Source organism: Nyctibius grandis, chromosome 13, assembly GCF_013368605.1.
Source record: "Nyctibius grandis isolate bNycGra1 chromosome 13, bNycGra1.pri, whole genome shotgun sequence".
Taxonomy (NCBI): domain Eukaryota; kingdom Metazoa; phylum Chordata; class Aves; order Nyctibiiformes; family Nyctibiidae; genus Nyctibius; species Nyctibius grandis.
Window position 1 is genome coordinate 14,198,859 of NC_090670.1, and position 17,554 is coordinate 14,216,412.

At 50.0% G+C, this 17,554-nt stretch overlaps 1 protein-coding gene and 1 long non-coding RNA gene across 3 annotated transcripts in view; one reads left to right on the top strand and one right to left on the bottom strand.

Annotated features, from left to right (window-relative positions):
• The window catches only part of CD99L2 (CD99 molecule like 2), a 34,141-nt gene extending 24,756 nt beyond the window's left edge, over positions 1-9,385 (bottom strand). Inside the window, exon 1 of the mRNA XM_068412031.1 lies at positions 9,286-9,385. Coding sequence (XP_068268132.1) covers positions 9,286-9,343 — 58 coding nt within the window. The 5' untranslated portion in view covers positions 9,344-9,385. The remainder of the gene's footprint in view (positions 1-9,285) is intronic.
• Positions 9,386-9,454: 69 nt separating this feature from the next.
• LOC137669782 (uncharacterized) lies at positions 9,455-11,966 on the top strand. 2 transcript variants are annotated; one of them, XR_011049165.1, is made up of 4 exons: positions 9,455-9,541; positions 10,017-10,130; positions 10,515-10,697; positions 11,143-11,966. It is a non-coding gene; the product is annotated as an uncharacterized lncRNA (long non-coding RNA). The 2 variants fall into 2 exon arrangements; XR_011049166.1 differs by having other exon boundaries at positions 9,481-9,782.
• Positions 11,967-17,554: the final 5,588 nt, after the last annotated feature.

Sequence of the window (17,554 nt, forward strand, 5' to 3'; positions counted from 1 at the left end):
GGAGCTCTGTCGCTGAGCCCAGAAACCACATCTTGCCTTTGCTGGGAAAACGCCCCAGGTAACCCTCAATAATTCAAAGGTGCGTCTGATGGGAAAGGGAGTTGTTCCTTCTTTTCACTCTTTTGCTGTTTGTGTTGTTCATTTTTTTTAAGGAAGAATAATTTATTATACCTAAAGGGGGATGGCATAATTTTTTTTATTCCCAGATCCCAACCACTTTGCTAGTGGTAGAGGGGAAATTAGCACTGACCCTCGCTGCGCAGGTTAGGGAATGGTGAAAGGTGACTTTCTCACGTCATGGAAGAACCAATGGTGTCATCCAGGACTTGTGTTTGTCCCCATCCAGGTGCAATATGCAGGGGTCTGCTGGAGAAGGGGATTACTGCTCTTGCAGCAAGGGAAGGGGAGATGTGGGGTGCTGTGACCCTGCTCTTGAGCACTCAGCCTGGTTTGCCCACAGCGGAGGGCAGATGGCCATGGCCCACTGCGGCAATGCCAGGAGCCATCCCTGCCAGGGAAAGGCAGGAGCTGAGCTGGAGCCACGTTGGGGGCAGCCTTGGCACCACCTGTGTCCAGGGGCACTGGCACTGCGCCTTCGCCCAGCCCTGCCACACCAGGCGTAGGGTGGGAAACACAGACCCCCACGCACTTGGTTTGTGATCCCTAGTGAAGGTCAGAAAACTCAGCAAGTTGCTTTTCCCCCTATGACTGTGGGTGCAGGGCTGAAAATTGAGGTGCTTGCATGTTTCCTGCGTGCTGTCCACCCAGAAACATTTTGAGGCACATTCACATTAGCCACTTGATTTCTGCTCACACATTAAGGAATGACTAGGAATTTGCCTAGGGCCAAAGGTGCCTGTTTATCAACCAGACAACAAATAGTGGCATGAAAGCATTTTGTTCATAACCTAGTGCAGAATAAGTGATGACAAAGCCAGCGATGCAGGAGCCCAAAGAAAACTGAGGCAGGAGATTAAATGCTTATCACCTGATTCCTGATGGAAAGAGACTGCTCTCATCAGATAAAGATGCTGTAGTTAAAAGTAGGTAAATAGGGAATTACACGGTAAAAATGCTGGTTCACCACTTGGGATGTGCTGCTCCTGCTGTACTACGCTATTTAAAATCACAAGCGGAGCAGCAGTGGAAATGAAGATCTTTGGTGATGCTGACGGACGGAGCGAGGCCCTGGGCAAGCGCGGGGGGTCACAGCCCTCCCCCTGGCTGAAGGCCCTTGTCTGCCCTCGTCACCACAGCCTGCAATGCAGGGCTCCTGCCCGCTGCTGCGGCGCCTGCAGCTGCCTGCCTGCCTGCCTTTCCAAGGCAAATATTGGGTATTTGGATCAAGGTGGGCAATTGCTCAGGATCCAGTCTCTGCTGTCCACACCCTCAGCACATCAGGTGCGCTGGGACACGCAGGGCTCGGCCGTGGTCCCCACTGATCTGGGCGACGTGGCTCCCCGGAGCATCGCAGAGCCGGGTGGTGCTGCCAAGGGACCACTCCGTCCCACCGTGGCAAGGGGCTTCCAGCATGCAGAGACAACAGGGAGGCAGGCTCCACAATCCCCCAAGGAGGAAGCAGCAGCAGAGATCTGCTGGGGGCAATTGTGAGCAGGTGCTGCAGGAACTGGCAGTGATTTTTAATCCCCCCCCCCCCAGCCCAGCAGCTGCAAGACCACCCCTCTTGGCTCGCCCGCAGCAAGGGAAGCTGTGCCACATCCCTCAGCCTTTTGCACCAGCTCATTTTCAACAAGGTGGGTTTGGCTCCTTGCTTTCCTAAAGAAGTTTGGAGAAGCGCCCTGGGAAGTGGGGTTTGGGGTGTGCATCCAGTCCCTGCCACCTCCCGTGCCCAGCACAGACTGTGTCTGCAACTGGGGGGGTAAAACCAGCTTTACACAGAGCCCACTGGTGAGCATCCGCTGTGCTCCCACTGCCTCCTGACTGCCCTGCTAGGAGGCAAAAGCAGAGTCCTCTGTTATGCAGGTGGGAAAGGTCTGCTGAAATACTTCTGCCGGGGAAAAAAAAGTGGTTAAGTCAATGACAATTTATAAGGAAAAATTCTGAAAATTCTTGTTACAGAATTTCAGGTTTTTTTAAAAAATTATTTCATGACTATAATTTTTTAAATGTCATTTTTTTAAGTCGTGGACAGCTGTTCAATTCTGAGCTAAAACACTTTTCTAGATGAAGGAGGTGCCCAGCTACCAGGTTTTGCCTCCCATCACCAGAGGAACAGTTGCCTTCTAACCAGAGCACCGTTTGCTATTGATGTGGCATGAAATAATTTAAACTTAAAAATCAGAGCTCACTGAGTTCAAAGATTACACCAACAGGTCTCTTGCTCTCTCTGGTGTAGAGGAAATGTAGAGGAACTTGTAGAGGAAATAGCACCAACATTTACAAAACAAATGCTTAGCAACTGTTTTTTTTAATTCAAGTGTTATGGCTCTGAGATTTCCTCTGCAAAAGTATCTAAACCTTTCATACAGTTAAGACCATCATAAAAAAAAAAAAGGAAAGAAGGAATATACCTTTTTTTTTTTTTCAGACACATGCTTTAACCTCACTTAAAAATGCTCTATTTTCTGCACGAGGCCAAAGCCATGTATTAGGATCTGTCTGCACTTTTAAAAATACACGTGGGCTCAAAGCTTAGTGCTGCCCTTTGGATTTTTGGAAATAATGAATTCCGGTTTCCTGGCAAATAATTACACGCAAACTGCATGGCATCCACTCAGCATCTCTTGACAGTGCGTGAGACAGTCTGTCACCAGCAGCAGTAGCTGATGCCCAGTGAGCCAGGCTGAACACCCACCCCAGCAGAAGCACCTGGGTCAGAAACCAGCTTGTTTCTGGGTCAGAAAGCAGGGCTTTGCCTGGGGGCGAGGGCGATGCTCAGGGCAGGCTGGCACCAGCTGGAAGCATTGCCTTGATTCAGCTTTGGGGGGCTGCAACTTTTTCAGCCCGGCATTGCATCAGGGTCAGGTCACATGGGGATTTCTCTGGCCAAAAAAACTTCCAGGGCGGTGAAAATCATAGAATGGTTTGGGTTGGATGGGACCTTAAAGATCATCTAGTTCCAACCCCCCTGCCATAGGCAGGGACACCTTCCACCAGACCAGGTTGCTCAAAGCCCCATCCAGCCTGGCCTTGAACACTGCCAGGGAGGGGGCATCCACAGCTTCTCTGGGCAACCTGTGCCAGTGTCTCACCACCCTCACAGGAAAGAATTTCTTCCTAAGATCTAATCTAAATCTACCCTCTTCCAGTTTAAAACCATTCCCCCTTATCGTATCACTCCATGCCCTTGTAAAAAGTCCCTCTCCAGCTTTCCTGTAGCCCCTTCAGGTACTGGAAGGTGCTATAAGGTCTCCCTGGAGCCTTCTCTTCTCCAGGCTGAACAAGCCCAACTCTCTCAGCCTGTCTCCATAGCAGAGGTGCTCCAGCCCTCGGATCATCTTCGTGGCCTCCTCTGGACTCGCTCCAACAGCTCCATGTTCTTCTTATGCTGGGGGCCCCAGAGCTGGACGTAGCACTGCAGGTGGGGTCTCATGAGAGCAGAGTACAAACGTGCTGGGCAAGGGTGAAGTTTCACCAATTCTTGGTCTACCTCTTCATGGCATGAAAGCGTACCCCAGGGTATGCTTGGGCTCTGTAGTGAAAATGAGACGAATCTCTGAGAGGAATGCTATGTACCGGATGGGACCTGAGGAAGTTTTTGCTCCAAATAAGGTAGACAGGGTCTGGCATAAGCTTTGCTCAGATCATGTTGTTGGGAAAGATGACCCAAGTCCTGCAGTAGCAGGGACACCTGAATGGAGGTGCCTGGGCATCACGGAGACGCGTGCTCCACCAAGCTGCTGGCTTTCATCCCATATAGGTGATATAGAGATCCAATATAGAGACTTTTCCCTAAGCTCCTACCCCTAAAAGCGTATGTTTGTCCGCAGACAATGCTTTATGGTCACAGATTAATGTGCTGTTCAAAATCTTACCACAGATCTAATGTCCCTTCTGCAGCACAAGCTCCTCCTTTGTCACCCACAGTGGGGCTGGAAACCTCTTCTGCTTGTTTAGCTTTGGCCTCCCACCCTCCTGGTGCCCGCACTGCAGTTACCCCTGAACACCCAACCCCGAGCAGGTCCTTCTGAAGCAGGATTTCAGTAAGATTCTTCCAACTTTGACAAGTTCTTTCTCTCCAGATTTCTTTGTGCACGAGAAAAGAGAGCATTTCAAAGGGCAAGCAAAACGCTGAGCAGTTCTTTCCCAGCACCTTGTTTGCTGGGGACAACCCTGTGCCAGCCTGAGGAGCTTTCCAACAGCAGAATGATGCTGTTCACGTCCCTCCTCCCTGCCTGAGCTGCCCCCTCCAAAATCTTGCCAATGCCTCTGGTTTTGCTTTCTTTGGCTTTTCTACACATACATCCCTACAGCAACCTGGCTCGCTCCTTCCCTGAAGCCGCTGCTCATGTGGTTGGGTATCTCAGGGAAGAAGCGCTTGCACTCAGCATCAGCTTTCTGCTTGTGGCCCTGGTACTCCTACCACAATAATTTTCTGTATTTCCCAGGCAAGGCTGGAAAGCAATGAAAAAAGGATTTTGGAGTGACTACAAGACAGTTTTGTAAATATGTATCAGCATTAACTTTATCCACATTGCACCTGTAGGCCGAGCTTCAGGAGATCAAAACCAAACCTGACCCCATGCAGCTCCACTGAAATCCCTGCAAGCACACAGAAAGCATTCGCCTCTCACTTTGCAACGGCTCACAGGCTCGTAGCAGGGCTCTCTACTTTCTTCTCAAAAGCCTCGTTCACTCAGCCAACGCCTTCTTGTGCTCACATCCCAGATCACAGCCAGGGACTCCAGCATCTGGATCCCCAACTTTGAAGTTTCCTTTTCAAAAAAAGTCCTTTCATGTTCTGCATTCTGATATGCCACCTTCATCTTCTCCCATTTTCCTCTGTTCAAGTTCTTCCACCAGTTGTGAATTATATCAATCAGATTACAAAGGAATTATTGCAAAGGTTTTCTCTTTGCCATCAGTGTTATGCAGTTTATTAAACATATGTTTTGTTATTAGGGTGGCTTCAGAAGCACTGTCTAATAAACACCCAGTTTTTCCTGTAGCTAATCGTAAAGTCAATGCCTTAAACCTCCAGGAGATATTTTTCCAAGGAGAAACAAATTTGTCTTTAAACTGAGCAGTCCTAAAAGTTTATTCTAGTCAACACTGGAGATCAATAGACTCTTGTGTTTTATGTGCTTCAAGGGCTGAAACGGTTGCAACAGAGGTAAGGAAAAAAAATTACATTTTTGTAGATGGAAAAAAAAACCCCAAGAGTTAAACGGCTGTTTCCAAGCATAGATATCACTAGGCTGGCAGAAGAAAAAGTTCTGAAATACAAGCAGAAGTATGGAAATTAATTATTTCCAAAGTTATGTACATAAATATCTGGGCATGGCACATTTAATTACTGCACATTTGTTCAAAGATCCGAGATAATTTGTAAGAAAACCAATTTAGCTTCTCCTGCTTTGTCATACGCACTAAAGACACTATCAAAGTAAAAATTATTCTTTAAATGTATTACTTTGACTCGCTGCTGATACCTGGTAATTATAAATTTAATAACATAATAATATATTATAACAAAGATTTTTAGCGCACGTAAACGCTTTACACAACGCTGCTACCTCCGTCAGCTTCGACAGCAGCGCCAAACCAAGGCTTTCGCTTCTACTCCAAATAATTCCTCCCTGCAGCTCTCCTGGCCTGACCCTGGCAAGCAATAGGCGCAGAGATGGTGGGTCACCTGGCACCGGCACCCCCTTTTCTGCCAGCTGTTTCCACCACTGCCCACGGCAAAGCAGAGCCCAAACACCTGCAAAAACATCTGGAAAAGAGCTGGCTCCTTTCTGCTTTCTCTACGCTCTCGGCTGGGCATCGTTGTGCGGAGGAGCCGCCTGCAGTGACTGTAGCCATCTGTGCAACAGTTATAAATAACTGATTATACTGTCTAATATTACTTTCACATTTAAGTAATTATTGTAATTGCTGGTGGGATACTGTAGTCACACTTGAGAGGAGAGGTGATCTGTGAGATGCTGCCTATTAAGACATGGGATGACAACACGAAGAGTCTCCTGTCACTGCTGATATTGCAACTTTGGAGGACGTGCCCAACTATTTTTATTGCTGGTTTGTAGGCATGAAGTTTTTCTTCAAGCTTTTCTTACGCAACATAAAGCATAAAACCTCCATGCGCCCCTCTGCCTGGCCTGTAAGAGATAACTTTGTGCTCCCTGCAAGAACGCTGACCTCAGATGTCAAAATCGCCATCCTTCCACAAAAACACATCAGTGCGTCTCTGTACTGGCTTACCATGAGAGTGAGGATGGGAGAAGGGGAAAAACAACTGTGGAAAGTTCTTTGTTTGACTGTTTTCCTTATGACTTTGCACAAATATGTGGCTAATGATGACTCAAACATAACTATCTGGAAAAGCCACAGATCTGTGCATTTAAAACATCGTGCAATGCACAGGGAGCGCTCGCCTCTGGCTGCTGCTCTGTCTGCAGCAGAAAGGCTTTGCAGGGTGTTTGGTTTCCTCCATCTCCTCAAAATACTTTAATGCTTCTGCCCCCCACATGCTGTGGGAATATGCCAGAGTCTAGCGGCACTGGAGAACAGCTTGTTGCCCTGCGAGCAATTCCTCTTTCCAGCATTGCACCCACGGCCAGGCGGGCGGCGAGGGTGGAGGCAGCTCGGAGGCGCAGATGGATGTGGCACGGCTGTGTCCGATAGTCCACTGCACCGTCATGTATGAAGAGAAACGCAGTGGGATTTGACCAAAGAGAAACCCAAAACCTACCATATTTTTTCAATTAAAAAGTAGGGGTTTGTTCCTGCTTTGCTGGACAGCCACAGCCAAGAGGTACATTTTTCTTGTGTCGGTGGTGGATCTGGACCTCAGCTGCAGGAATCATGCTACAGACCAATTTTGTTGTCTAGTTTGTTATCCTTGGTTCTTGCTAATTTGTAAACCTCTGAGCTTGCAAGAGACTCAGCTGTCTGCAACTCACCATCGGCAGCGATGGAAAAACTTTTTCAGAACAAGAAGCCAAAAAAAAGCCAGCGAATAGAGGCAATGAAGAATTTGATTTCTGTTGCTGCTGTACTGAGGAGCTGGGGCAGAAAGCCCCGCCTCGGAAACCCACTTCTTTAACACTACCTGATATTTTCCTGTGGGCGGGGGATGACGGCGGGGAGGCCACTCTGGTACCCGAAAGGCCAGTTCAGTGCTCAGGCGGGGAAGGGCTCTCGGAGCCTCCATCAGGGTGCTGCAAACCTGCTCCAAAACGTTTGGGAGAGAGACCGAGGGAGGAGCAGGCTGGGCTGGGAGAGCCACTACCGAAATAACACCAGGGGAGGAACCAGAGGCCACGCTGAAAGGCTGAAGCCACACACCAGAACCTCGTCTCTATGTGTCTGGTGTTGGCAGGGCAGAAGAGATTGCAAGTGCAGAGCCCGCTTACCTTTATAGAGTTATTTCCAGGGAAAGGCAATTTAAAGCAGCTCAGACAGGGGCTGAACTTAATGTTGTTCAATCACCTGTGAAGCCTCACGCTGGCAGGAATGATTTATGAACGTTTCAGTGAAATTCATTTTGATACAAACACAGCCAAGGGTATTTAAGAGCTGGACCCTGCAGCCCGGAGCTCCAACACGAAACAGAACAGCATTTTTCTTTGACCCTGTTGCAAACACCACAGAATGCAAATAGCTTTACTGCTGACTAATTGTTGGGGTTTTTTCATTTTAATCTAAAGTCAGGACTTTATGCACAGGCTCTTAGCTCAGCCTGTCAAACTGATATCCCCCAATTAAAAACGTAGTGGCTAAACTGGTGAGCATAAGCCACTCTGTACCACGCTGTTACCCTTCCAGGTGCACAAGCAGGTAAGTACCTGAAGCAAACTGAGATTAACTCCAGGCTGACTCACGGTAAACCTAATCTTCCAAGAGCAAAAGCTGCTCACGTTTGATGCTAATATCCTCTAACCAATCTGGGTGCCTCCTAGCTAATAGCAGATTTTTAGAAAAACTTTTACATAATTGCTCTTTTCTCTGTACAACCCTTAAGAGGACTTTTTTTTTTCCTATTTAAACAAACAGCTTTTTAAGAGTACTTTCTTTTTAAAGGAAACAAAGAGTTGTGGTAAGCTTTGCATTGATTTTACCCCCCCCCCCCAAAAAAAAAAACAAACCCACATAGGTTTTTTCATTATCTTCTTAGTCACTGTCCAGCTGGGACTGATTTCTGGGTTAGACTATTCCGATCTGCAGAAGTATCAGCAGGACTAAAAAAAAGAGAATACAACCAGCAGCCTGATAAATTTGGGTCACACAGAGAATCAGCTAATCCAACAGCTCAGTGAGCAGAGATACAAAACCAAACTCCTCTCCTGACGACTCTGAGACTCCTTCTGTTCTGGATTATCCCAGACACAGGCTGCTACCGAGCTTTGCACCTGCAGTTTTGTTTAAACACCGTTGTGACGCTTCCTCAAAGGCATAAGCTGTATTCTGACATGCTTTAATCACTGGTATTGTCATTTAATGACAGCTTCAGAGCCATCATATCTGTCACGTACCTGTGCAGGAGCATCCCTGGGAGGGGAGAAGGGACAGACGCTATCGGGGGACGGTAAGAGCCCAGACGTGGGGGGCCTGCGCCCCGCTCGGTGCCCCCCCCCAGCCCGGGGGGGAAGCGGGGGTGACCAGGGAAGGGCTCGGGCCGGGCCGTGCTGCACAGGCTGGCACCCCGCCATCCGCTGCAGGGTCGGGGTGCTCTGCGCAGGGTGCGGCCCCGGGGCAGTGCGGGCCCCCCCGAAGGGCGATCCCCGGGCGGTGCATCCTCCTCGGGGCCCTGCTAGGGACCCTCCTCGGGGGTGCATCTCCTCGGCACCCCCCCGCCCCGGGGAAGGCTGCACGGTATCGGGGGGATGCATCCACCCTGGGGAGCCTCCACAGCGAGGAGGGGGCTGCAGCCTCTGCGGGATTGCCCCTCGGGGGTGCATCCTGCGGGTGACCCCGGCCGCCCGGGGAGGGGGGTTCTGCCGTGCCTGGGCCGGGCCCGGCGTTACGATCATGCGCAAACCGCGCCGCGCCCCGCAGGGACCCCCCCACCCACACCCCGGGCCGCCCCCTCCCGCTGCCGCCCCGCGGGACGCCCCCCACCCACACCCTGGGCCGCCCCCTCCCGCGGCCGGGCCGCCCTACCTGCGCCCAGCAGCGCGGCGAAGGCGAGGAGGAGCCCCAGGAGGCGGCAGCCGGCCATGTCGTAGCGTGGCTGCACGTCTGCCGCGGGCCCGGCCACCTCCCTCCGCCGGGGCGGGACGGGGCGGGCGCACGGAGCCACCGCCCCCCGCCCCCGCCGCGCTGCGCTCCGGCTCGGCGTCGGGCCCGGCGGGGGAGCCGCGGCGGTGTCCGCGCCCGGCGAGAGCTGCGGCCGCCGTGGGGGGATTGCGGAGCGCCGGTACCGGAGGCTGCCGCGCTGGGTGGCTCCGTGCCCTGCCCGACGCTTCCCGTGGCGGCGAGAACGCATCGCCGGCCCGGCCCGCATCCTCCCGCCGGGCGTGTGCCCGGGCTGCCGCTGGGCTCAGCCCCATATTTACCCACCGAAGTGGGGAGAATCCGCGCTGCATATCGCGATGAGGAGATGCGCAGGAAACCTCTGCGGGGCTCTGGGTTGCTGCTGGATGTGATGCGCTGTAGCGGTGGGCGGGGAGGGCCCGGCGGGCAGGACCCCCGGGGCTGTGGGAGCTGCGTGTGCCGGCGGGCAGGACCCCGGGGCTGTGGGACCCCCGGGGGCTGTGGGAGCCGGGTGTGCCGGCTGGGCGGCAGCGGTGGTGCCGGGCTGGGGCGATGGTGCAGGCGTGGGTGCTGTGCCCCGCTCCTGGGAAGGGGCTCCTGCAATTTCACCTCTTTAATGCCAAGTTTTTAATGTGAAGGTTACGGAGTCACGGAAATGTTGGCTGGAGGCGACCTCTGGAGGTCTCTAGCCCAAACGCCCCCTCGGAGCAGGACCCACGGACAGCAAGTCACATCAGCCACGGCTTTGTCTGGTGAGGAGTTGAAAACCTTCAGGGATGGAGGCTCCCCCACCTCCCTGGGTGACCTCCGGCAGTGCTGCCCCACTGCCTAGTGAAGGAGATTCTCCTGGGTCCAGTCTGACTCTCCCCACTGCCCCTTAAAACTTCTTTGGCCATCACGGCCTGTTGTGTTGCCTGCCACTGCCAAGAAGCATTTGGCACTATCTTAGTAACTGCCCCTAAGCAGCTGTAAACTGTGATTAGATCTGCCCTCAGCCGCCTCCTTGCAGAAGCAAACAAGCTGACACTCGTAGTTCAGGTGCACCGGGTGCTGGACCCTCTTCTCTACATCTCTTTTAAATGGGTGGAGGAAATTGTTAATAATACAGTAAATATCTTCTTTATTGATATTTATAGGTTGTTTCACTACAGGAAAAGGAGGTGAGGATGCAGCCTATATTTAGGAGGAATTCCTAAGGTCTTAGTGGGCACTGAAAGCCTGAAGATGTGTCTGGGTTGTCCTGGTCCCACCCCATCTTACAGCGGTTGGGAGGTATTGCTGTCCCCGACTGCTCCAGCCAAGTGTCGGGACTGCCCCAGGTCCGTACAGTGCTTTTTGTACTTGGTGGGAACATCACTGGAAAAGATAGTGAGCAAACAGGCCATGGAGGAGTTACATTCCTCTTTAGGAGTGCTCGGGTGGAATGATGTGGTGGGATAGCAAGAAGGGGATGATCTATTGCTGATTTTCATCTATGGCCACGCAGAAAATTGCAGGCTGCAGGGCTCCCAGTGCCTTGCCTTCCACAAACCTTCTGGGGGAAGGTGTCTAAAACCCACACCAGAGCGGGTTTCAGTAAGTTAGCGTAGTTCAGCACGCTCGTATCATGCCATTTGAGTTACAGACGCTTCTGTGCAATTCTCTCTGCTGCTGCAGCAACTAAGGGGAGTAACAGGGGTCCCAGATTACGGGGAAGATGCAGTTCAGCTGCCGTACAAGGCCGTCTGTACCTTCACAATATTGCCTCTCTTCCTATTTTTACAGAGAGAAATTCAGGATTACAGTCCCTTTGGAGTCAAACTGAAGGAAACTATCAGGACAACGTTTGTACCTTCCCAGTCTGGTTCCCCAATAACCTCTCCATCAGCTATTTGCATTTCAATGGCTTTCCAAGCCTCTGGTAATTGTTGGGGGAGGAGGCGGGTAAAAAGGCCATTATATTAGAGTTAGATCAGCTTTAGTAAGCCTGAAGGCATGAGAGAGCATCGCAGCAGCTGATGCAACCCGTGACAGTACATTGTTTGCCGTTCTGTGTGAGCCTGGGGTGCGCACCGCCGCTTGTGAGTTGATTCATAATTACAAAGATATGTATGAATGTAGCGTTTAATTGGCAGGAAGGCAGCAGCAGCGCTGCACTCCGAAGCTGGAGGGAAACGGGGTGGTACGAACCGGGGATTCGTGTTGGAACCACTCATCTGGCTGACTTGAGGGTGCCGGTTATGCCCAGCCAGAGCTGGGGCTGTGTGCGGTAGCACAAGTTGTGTCTTTGAGGGAGGCCGAGCCCAAGGCAGCTGGAGAGCCTGGGGACTGGCCAGCAAGTGACTCAGCATCGCCTGACCTGTGCCCAGGAGCCCAGGCTATTCTTGGTTCAGGCTGTGTTTAAGGCAGGCAGCCCAGGCTTCAACGCTCCCAGTTGCTCCGCAGAGGATGTGCCCGTGCCGAGGCCGGAGCCTCGCACGCGTTACGTTGTCCGGGAGTGCGGTGCCGCCTGCCCGTTGGACCGCTTTCCTCCGAGCTCGAGGAGGCTGTGACCTTTTCATCTTCTCTTGAGCTAGAATAAAGCTGTAATATTTAAATAGTGAAATAAACGGCCATCAGAGAAGCTTTCAGTGGGAAAATAGACTTGCTTCCCGTTATGTTTTAACAGGTATCATGCTTAACTCTTCTTGCTGCCTTTGAAAATCTGCTCCCCGGGCATAGCATGCTTTTGTCTCTCTGAGCAAAAATATCTTTAAAAGGAAGGGGAAACGCTGATCAGGAAAGGTAATGCTGGGTCAGGCACAAATCTGAGTTAGAATCTTTTTCTTCCTAAATATATTCAAATAATTTAGCAGGCTCAGAACATGTAATCTGTTAGATCTCAGAGCCCCTCGCAGGCACTAATCAATTACCCTTGATAAGTGATGGACACATAAAAAGCATCAATTTAGCTGCTACTGAAGTGCTGCTGTTTTAAAAGCAGAATGAGCTGTCATGTAGCAATGCACAGCCTTGCCACACAGTGTTCTGTGATGGAAAATGAAAATACTACACACAATTTAAAATGAGCAATTTCGGAGGCTGAATTACATTTCCACCGGTGTCCACTCTTGACTGACGTATTGTTTTATGGCGCTGTTTCCAAATACAACAATTCTTTTTTTAAGTGAAAAATTTGCTGATTTGGGGGGCTTTTAAATTCCCTTATGAAGCTGGAATGCATCTGGTCAAATTTCCTAAATACCTTGTTTTCTAAAGTCTTGATGAAAGTTATGATCCAAGTGGTTCCTTTTTCTTAAAAAAAAAAAAAAAAAAAAAAAAAAAAAAAAAAAAAGGCAAGCAGGAGTATGAGATGGCAATGCCACAAGCAGCCCTGAGCCTGCACCACGCCAGCAGCCCTGCGGTTAAAGGACTCGGGGATATTCCCAGTCTCCTCCATCACAGCTGCATCACCGTGGAGAAGGAAGGAGCAGGTTTCCCTGGGCGATGGGCTGGTGAGTTGCCGTGCCACCGGCTCTGGTCCTATGCCAGAGCTGAGATCCAACAGACTTTTCCTCCTTCAACACCAGCAGCTGGGCTGAGGGCAGTGGCTGGGGGTCTTTGGGGCTCGGTTCGCCCCCAGCCACACCTGCGGTGGCTTGTCTGGGGGAAGTCATGGCTGAGTAAAGCTCCCTGTAAACAGACTTACTCTGCTTCTCACTGCCTGCCCAGTGCCGAGTACTACTCACCGTAACCATCTTCCCAGAGAGCCTCCAGTCTGGTTCCTTGCAGAACTGATGCATTGGGGGATATTTGTACAAGCTAATTTCAAGTATGTAATTTCTCTGCCTAAATTAGCTGTCTAGACTCCTACAATCAAAGGTGAGAGGCAGGTTCCTAATTACAGTGCTCTGACTCACACCCTAAAAGATCCCTGGTCTGTATGGGGAGCATGGGCGCCTTACATAGACGCTTAAAATGGGTCTGAATATTCCCTGTTGTGTGCTGGGTCTGCCACTGCTACTGCAAACAAACACAGAGCCTCCTCGCCTTGCGTAAATCAAGTGCTTTAGCTGCACTCTTAAAGGAGAAATGTTAGGAGTGCTCGGATGGAAATTAACTGGAGAGTGCATTTATTTTTGGCCAGTCCCCTGGGAGCACCTGCCAAGCGTTACCTCTCGTTTCAAGCCTGGCTGTTCCTGCTGAGAAAGTCTGATGGAGCTTGGAGTCTGGGTCAAGGTGAGTGCCTGGCTCTTCATCAGCTGTCTGTGCCATTTAAAAGGGAAAGAGGAAAGCAAGCGGTGCAGCAGATTGGGTGTGAGGAGTGGTGCGCTCGTGCTAGGGAGCACGGGAATGAGAAGAAACAGGAGTGCTTGGGTATGGTTTATGCACTGATTAAATGCACCTGCCCGTCCCCAAGCATCAGTGTACAGTTTTAGAATAAAAATGTTGAATCGTAAATTAAATAGAGAAAATGTAGTCTGGCCTCGTCTACTCCGGGCCAATAGCCAATCCTTAAAACAAGGCTTACATCCACCTGTCTGAAACCGGAGTAACTGACACAAGCCACGGTGCCTGTGTAAAAGGTTTCCGAGAGTCATTAAAGCCGTCGTGTGGACACGCTCAAGTGTCAGCGATGGGGACTTCAGCATCGGGTGGACCAGGCTCTCCCCTTCCGTGGGAGCACGACCGGAGCGTGCCCAGGGATGTGCCTTGCAGGGTGCCTGGAGCTCCCCAGTGCCAAACAGGAGCCGGCATGATCAGGCTGCCTCCGCTCCCACTTCCCAGTATCGTGTCGCTGGGAGCACACCGGTCCAGCACTGGGAGCTGCGCTGCTCTTCTGGCAGCAGCACTCGCGGGCAGAGATGTTCGGGACTTTATTTTCTCAGAATAACTGTGATCTCAAACGGAAGGACACTGGGGCATTGGGGTCAATTCACATCTTTCGCAAATGCATTAGAAACTCATGTTTGTTCTCTAGATTCCTGAAAAGCAGAAAAACCTGGTGTTTTCATTTTTATTTAATTTTCCACCAGGGACAGAAATCGCTGGCTGAGAATCCGAGGCCTGAACCCAAAGAAAACATGTCTCAAGAAGCAGCGTAACTGCTCTGGCCGAGGTTTTAATTTTTTTCTCAGCCTACTCCAGAAGTCTGCAGAATCCAAAAGGGGCTACAGAGTGTAAGGTGACGTTCAGTGGATCAATGAACAGCTGTAAAAGAGCTTTCCTGCCTTTCCCAGCAATTAATAACTTAGTTGCACAGAACTTAGTTTTTCAGAAAGACTTCATGTGTTTTTTGGCTGACTGAGGACTGGCGAGGAATGCTCATAGTTACGAAGGGGGAGAATTTTTTTTTTTTTTAGGGAAAAAAAAAACCCCAAACCCTCAAACAAACAAACTTGCTCTCACCAAAATCTTTATTCCTGTTGCTGAGAGCATGCAATATTACCTGCAGTAATAAAATGGTGCATAAAGCAGCCTTATTCAGACTGAGAAGGGCGGAAATTTGAGTGCAGAACAGGTAGCGTCAGGCAATCGAGGTGTCTGCTTGGTTTTTTTTTTTTCCCTCGCACTGGACAGGCGTGATCTGTGTGGCTGGGTCAGTGTAACGGTGGGGTGGGCACTGGCAAAGAGCAGGTATGACTCCGGGCTGATACTGCTTGGGAGGGAAGAGGTTTTGTTGCCAAATCCTGGATGCTGGCCCTTGGAGAAGAGAGATGACTCTATTTTCTTGGCTCCTGAACCTAAAGGAGACTTTTAGCACAGCTAAATTGTACATGTCGCTTGGGAAGGGTTTTGAGGCCAAAACCACTAAAAAACCCAGACTCTTTCATCTAAATACAGTCCTAGGAAATTACCGTGGTCTCAATCTAATATGCACTCTGTCTTGTACAATGTTATCCCTCTGTTGTAAATAAGGGTTTGCTTGTTTACTCATCGCTCTACCTGTAATGGAAAAGTTCCATCAAGTGTAACAGAAGCTACGTCCGAAAAAAGGAAACTAATGCTTATAACATCCAAAAAGTTTGGGATTGTTCTTAAGTTATTGTGTGTGGGTTGTTTTTGGTTTGTTGTTTTTTTTTTTTTTTAACCATGCCATAAAATTTTGTAATTGGGCAGTGATTTTATATTAAATTTTGTTACAGGTTCAAAACCCTGTTGAAAAGCGCTCATGTGTCTGGTACTTTCTCTGTGACTCTCCTGTAAATGTGAGAGAGTTAAAAACCCCAAGCGCTGGCGATAGACAAACTCTTCTCAGACCAGCTCACAGTTGTTCCTTTGTTGGGACTGTTCAGGCTCGCTACAAGCTGGTAATCTCTACAACATTAGCTGGATAGATGGGAATTTGATGTTTTTAACTTAGTATTATGTGGGGTAGTCTTCTTTTTATCAAACCCTGGGGACATATATGAAGTGCTATTATGTGTGACTTAAAAATAGGGAAAATCTATACAATTCAGGCCCTTTTTCCATGGTTTTTGCTGTGTTCTGGTCCCGGTGCTTGGGCTGGTCTCTGTGGTACAGAGTCTGGGACCTGACCTCTGCTGGTGGACCTCATGATAACACGAGTCAGCATGGAAGGGTTTGCTCAACGTGCTCCTCAATGAGGTTATTTGCCTTACAAACCCGGTTGTTTCTGCTGCTGATGCCATGGAGTGGATCTCCAGGTGTAGCAAAACTCCAGGGCGAGCAAAAATCGGAGCTGGCGGGTGTTTAACTGCTGACTTAATGAACAGAAAAAGATCTGACAGTATTTTGACATATGCCTGAAGTGATTCCTTTTTACGCTCGTACAGCTTTGAATTTTTTTCCTGTCTTAATTTTAACTCTTTTCCTTTCCCTCTTACTGCTGCTGTGATCATAATGCTTTCCTTCCCCTCTTCTCTTTCCCTCCTCACCTCTTATATTCTTTAACATCTTCCTGAGTTTGGGGGAATTTAACAGCCTTATTTCTTATTTTGTCCTCTGCTCGTCAATCCAGGTGCTCTGGGCAGGCACAGAGAGGAATTGTGCTAAAGATCTTGCCATCGAAAGAGACTCTTACTGCTAGACTGTAATGTGACAACCAACTTCCATGCCCAGACAGAATTCCCACTGATGTCAAAGGTTTTATTTCCACTGAGAAATTAGTAAGCGCTGCAGATTTTGGAATATTATCAACATTAAAACAACAGTCTGGACTGTGTTTTCCCTGCTGTTGTCATGTGAAACACTTAGGGGTGACTCTAAGTGTAAGTCTCTGTTACTCTTTCATTTTGTTCATTTGATGGCAGCATCACTGCCTGCTCAGTTAATTAATTTCTCCTGCTGTGCTCGGGTCTTTCACACAACACTGAGGGGGGGAAAAAAAAAAGTCTTCGAGAGCGAGACAATGTGAACCCACAAAAGTTGTTAGAGGGACCCGAGGGAGGTGAGAGGTTCTGAAAGTTGGTTTTATTGTTTAAAAATGGTTTTCCTGTAGAACACAAGTGCGTGTGCCGCTGCAGAGTCAGCGGTCAGGGCAGCTGAGTTTGGTTGACCCGCTGGAAACCCATTATGAAATTCTGTGATAATTCACTGTAAGCACGGCCCTAAGCGATGGGGAAGCTGTTTCTTTCCCATTCAAAGCCATCAGACCTTTTTACCGTGGGGGTGAGGTTTGTGCTGTCTCCTGCAGCTCCGCTCTGGGAGCTCAGCCTGCTCTTTGGACTCCGTTACCCTTCCTGCCATGGTCAGGCTGTGAGCTGTTCCTTGGTGAATACCACTGACGATAATTAAGTTTTCCTTCCCCCCATCTTGAGCCGACTGCAGAAGTGTAAATATTGTTAGTGCTGTTTTACAGGTGAGAGGAAGACGGGTGGTGAGAAAAGTGGTTGGCCCAGAGAGCTCAGCCCCATGGCCACGCTGTGAACTGAGCGGCTCGCACTGATGGGGCGACCGGGGACAGGCTGGAGAAAGAGACCCCATGTGTGAGCGCTGCTCCAGGAGAGGCTGGGGGACCCCAAAATGCCACCTGCTTGGCTCTGTGCGGAGCAACACCGGCTCTGATTCATGTGTCTCTAAGCTGTTGCATTGCTGGTGGCACGAGCGGCTGTGCTCTGCCTTGAGCTGAGGCACACAGTCTGTGTGCGTCTGGAGCCCAGGCTGGTGGGGCTCTCACGCTGCTGTTGCCAGATGTTAAAGCCCACGTTCACCATGGTTCTTCCCTTCTTAACATCCCTCTGTGGCCTGGGACAGT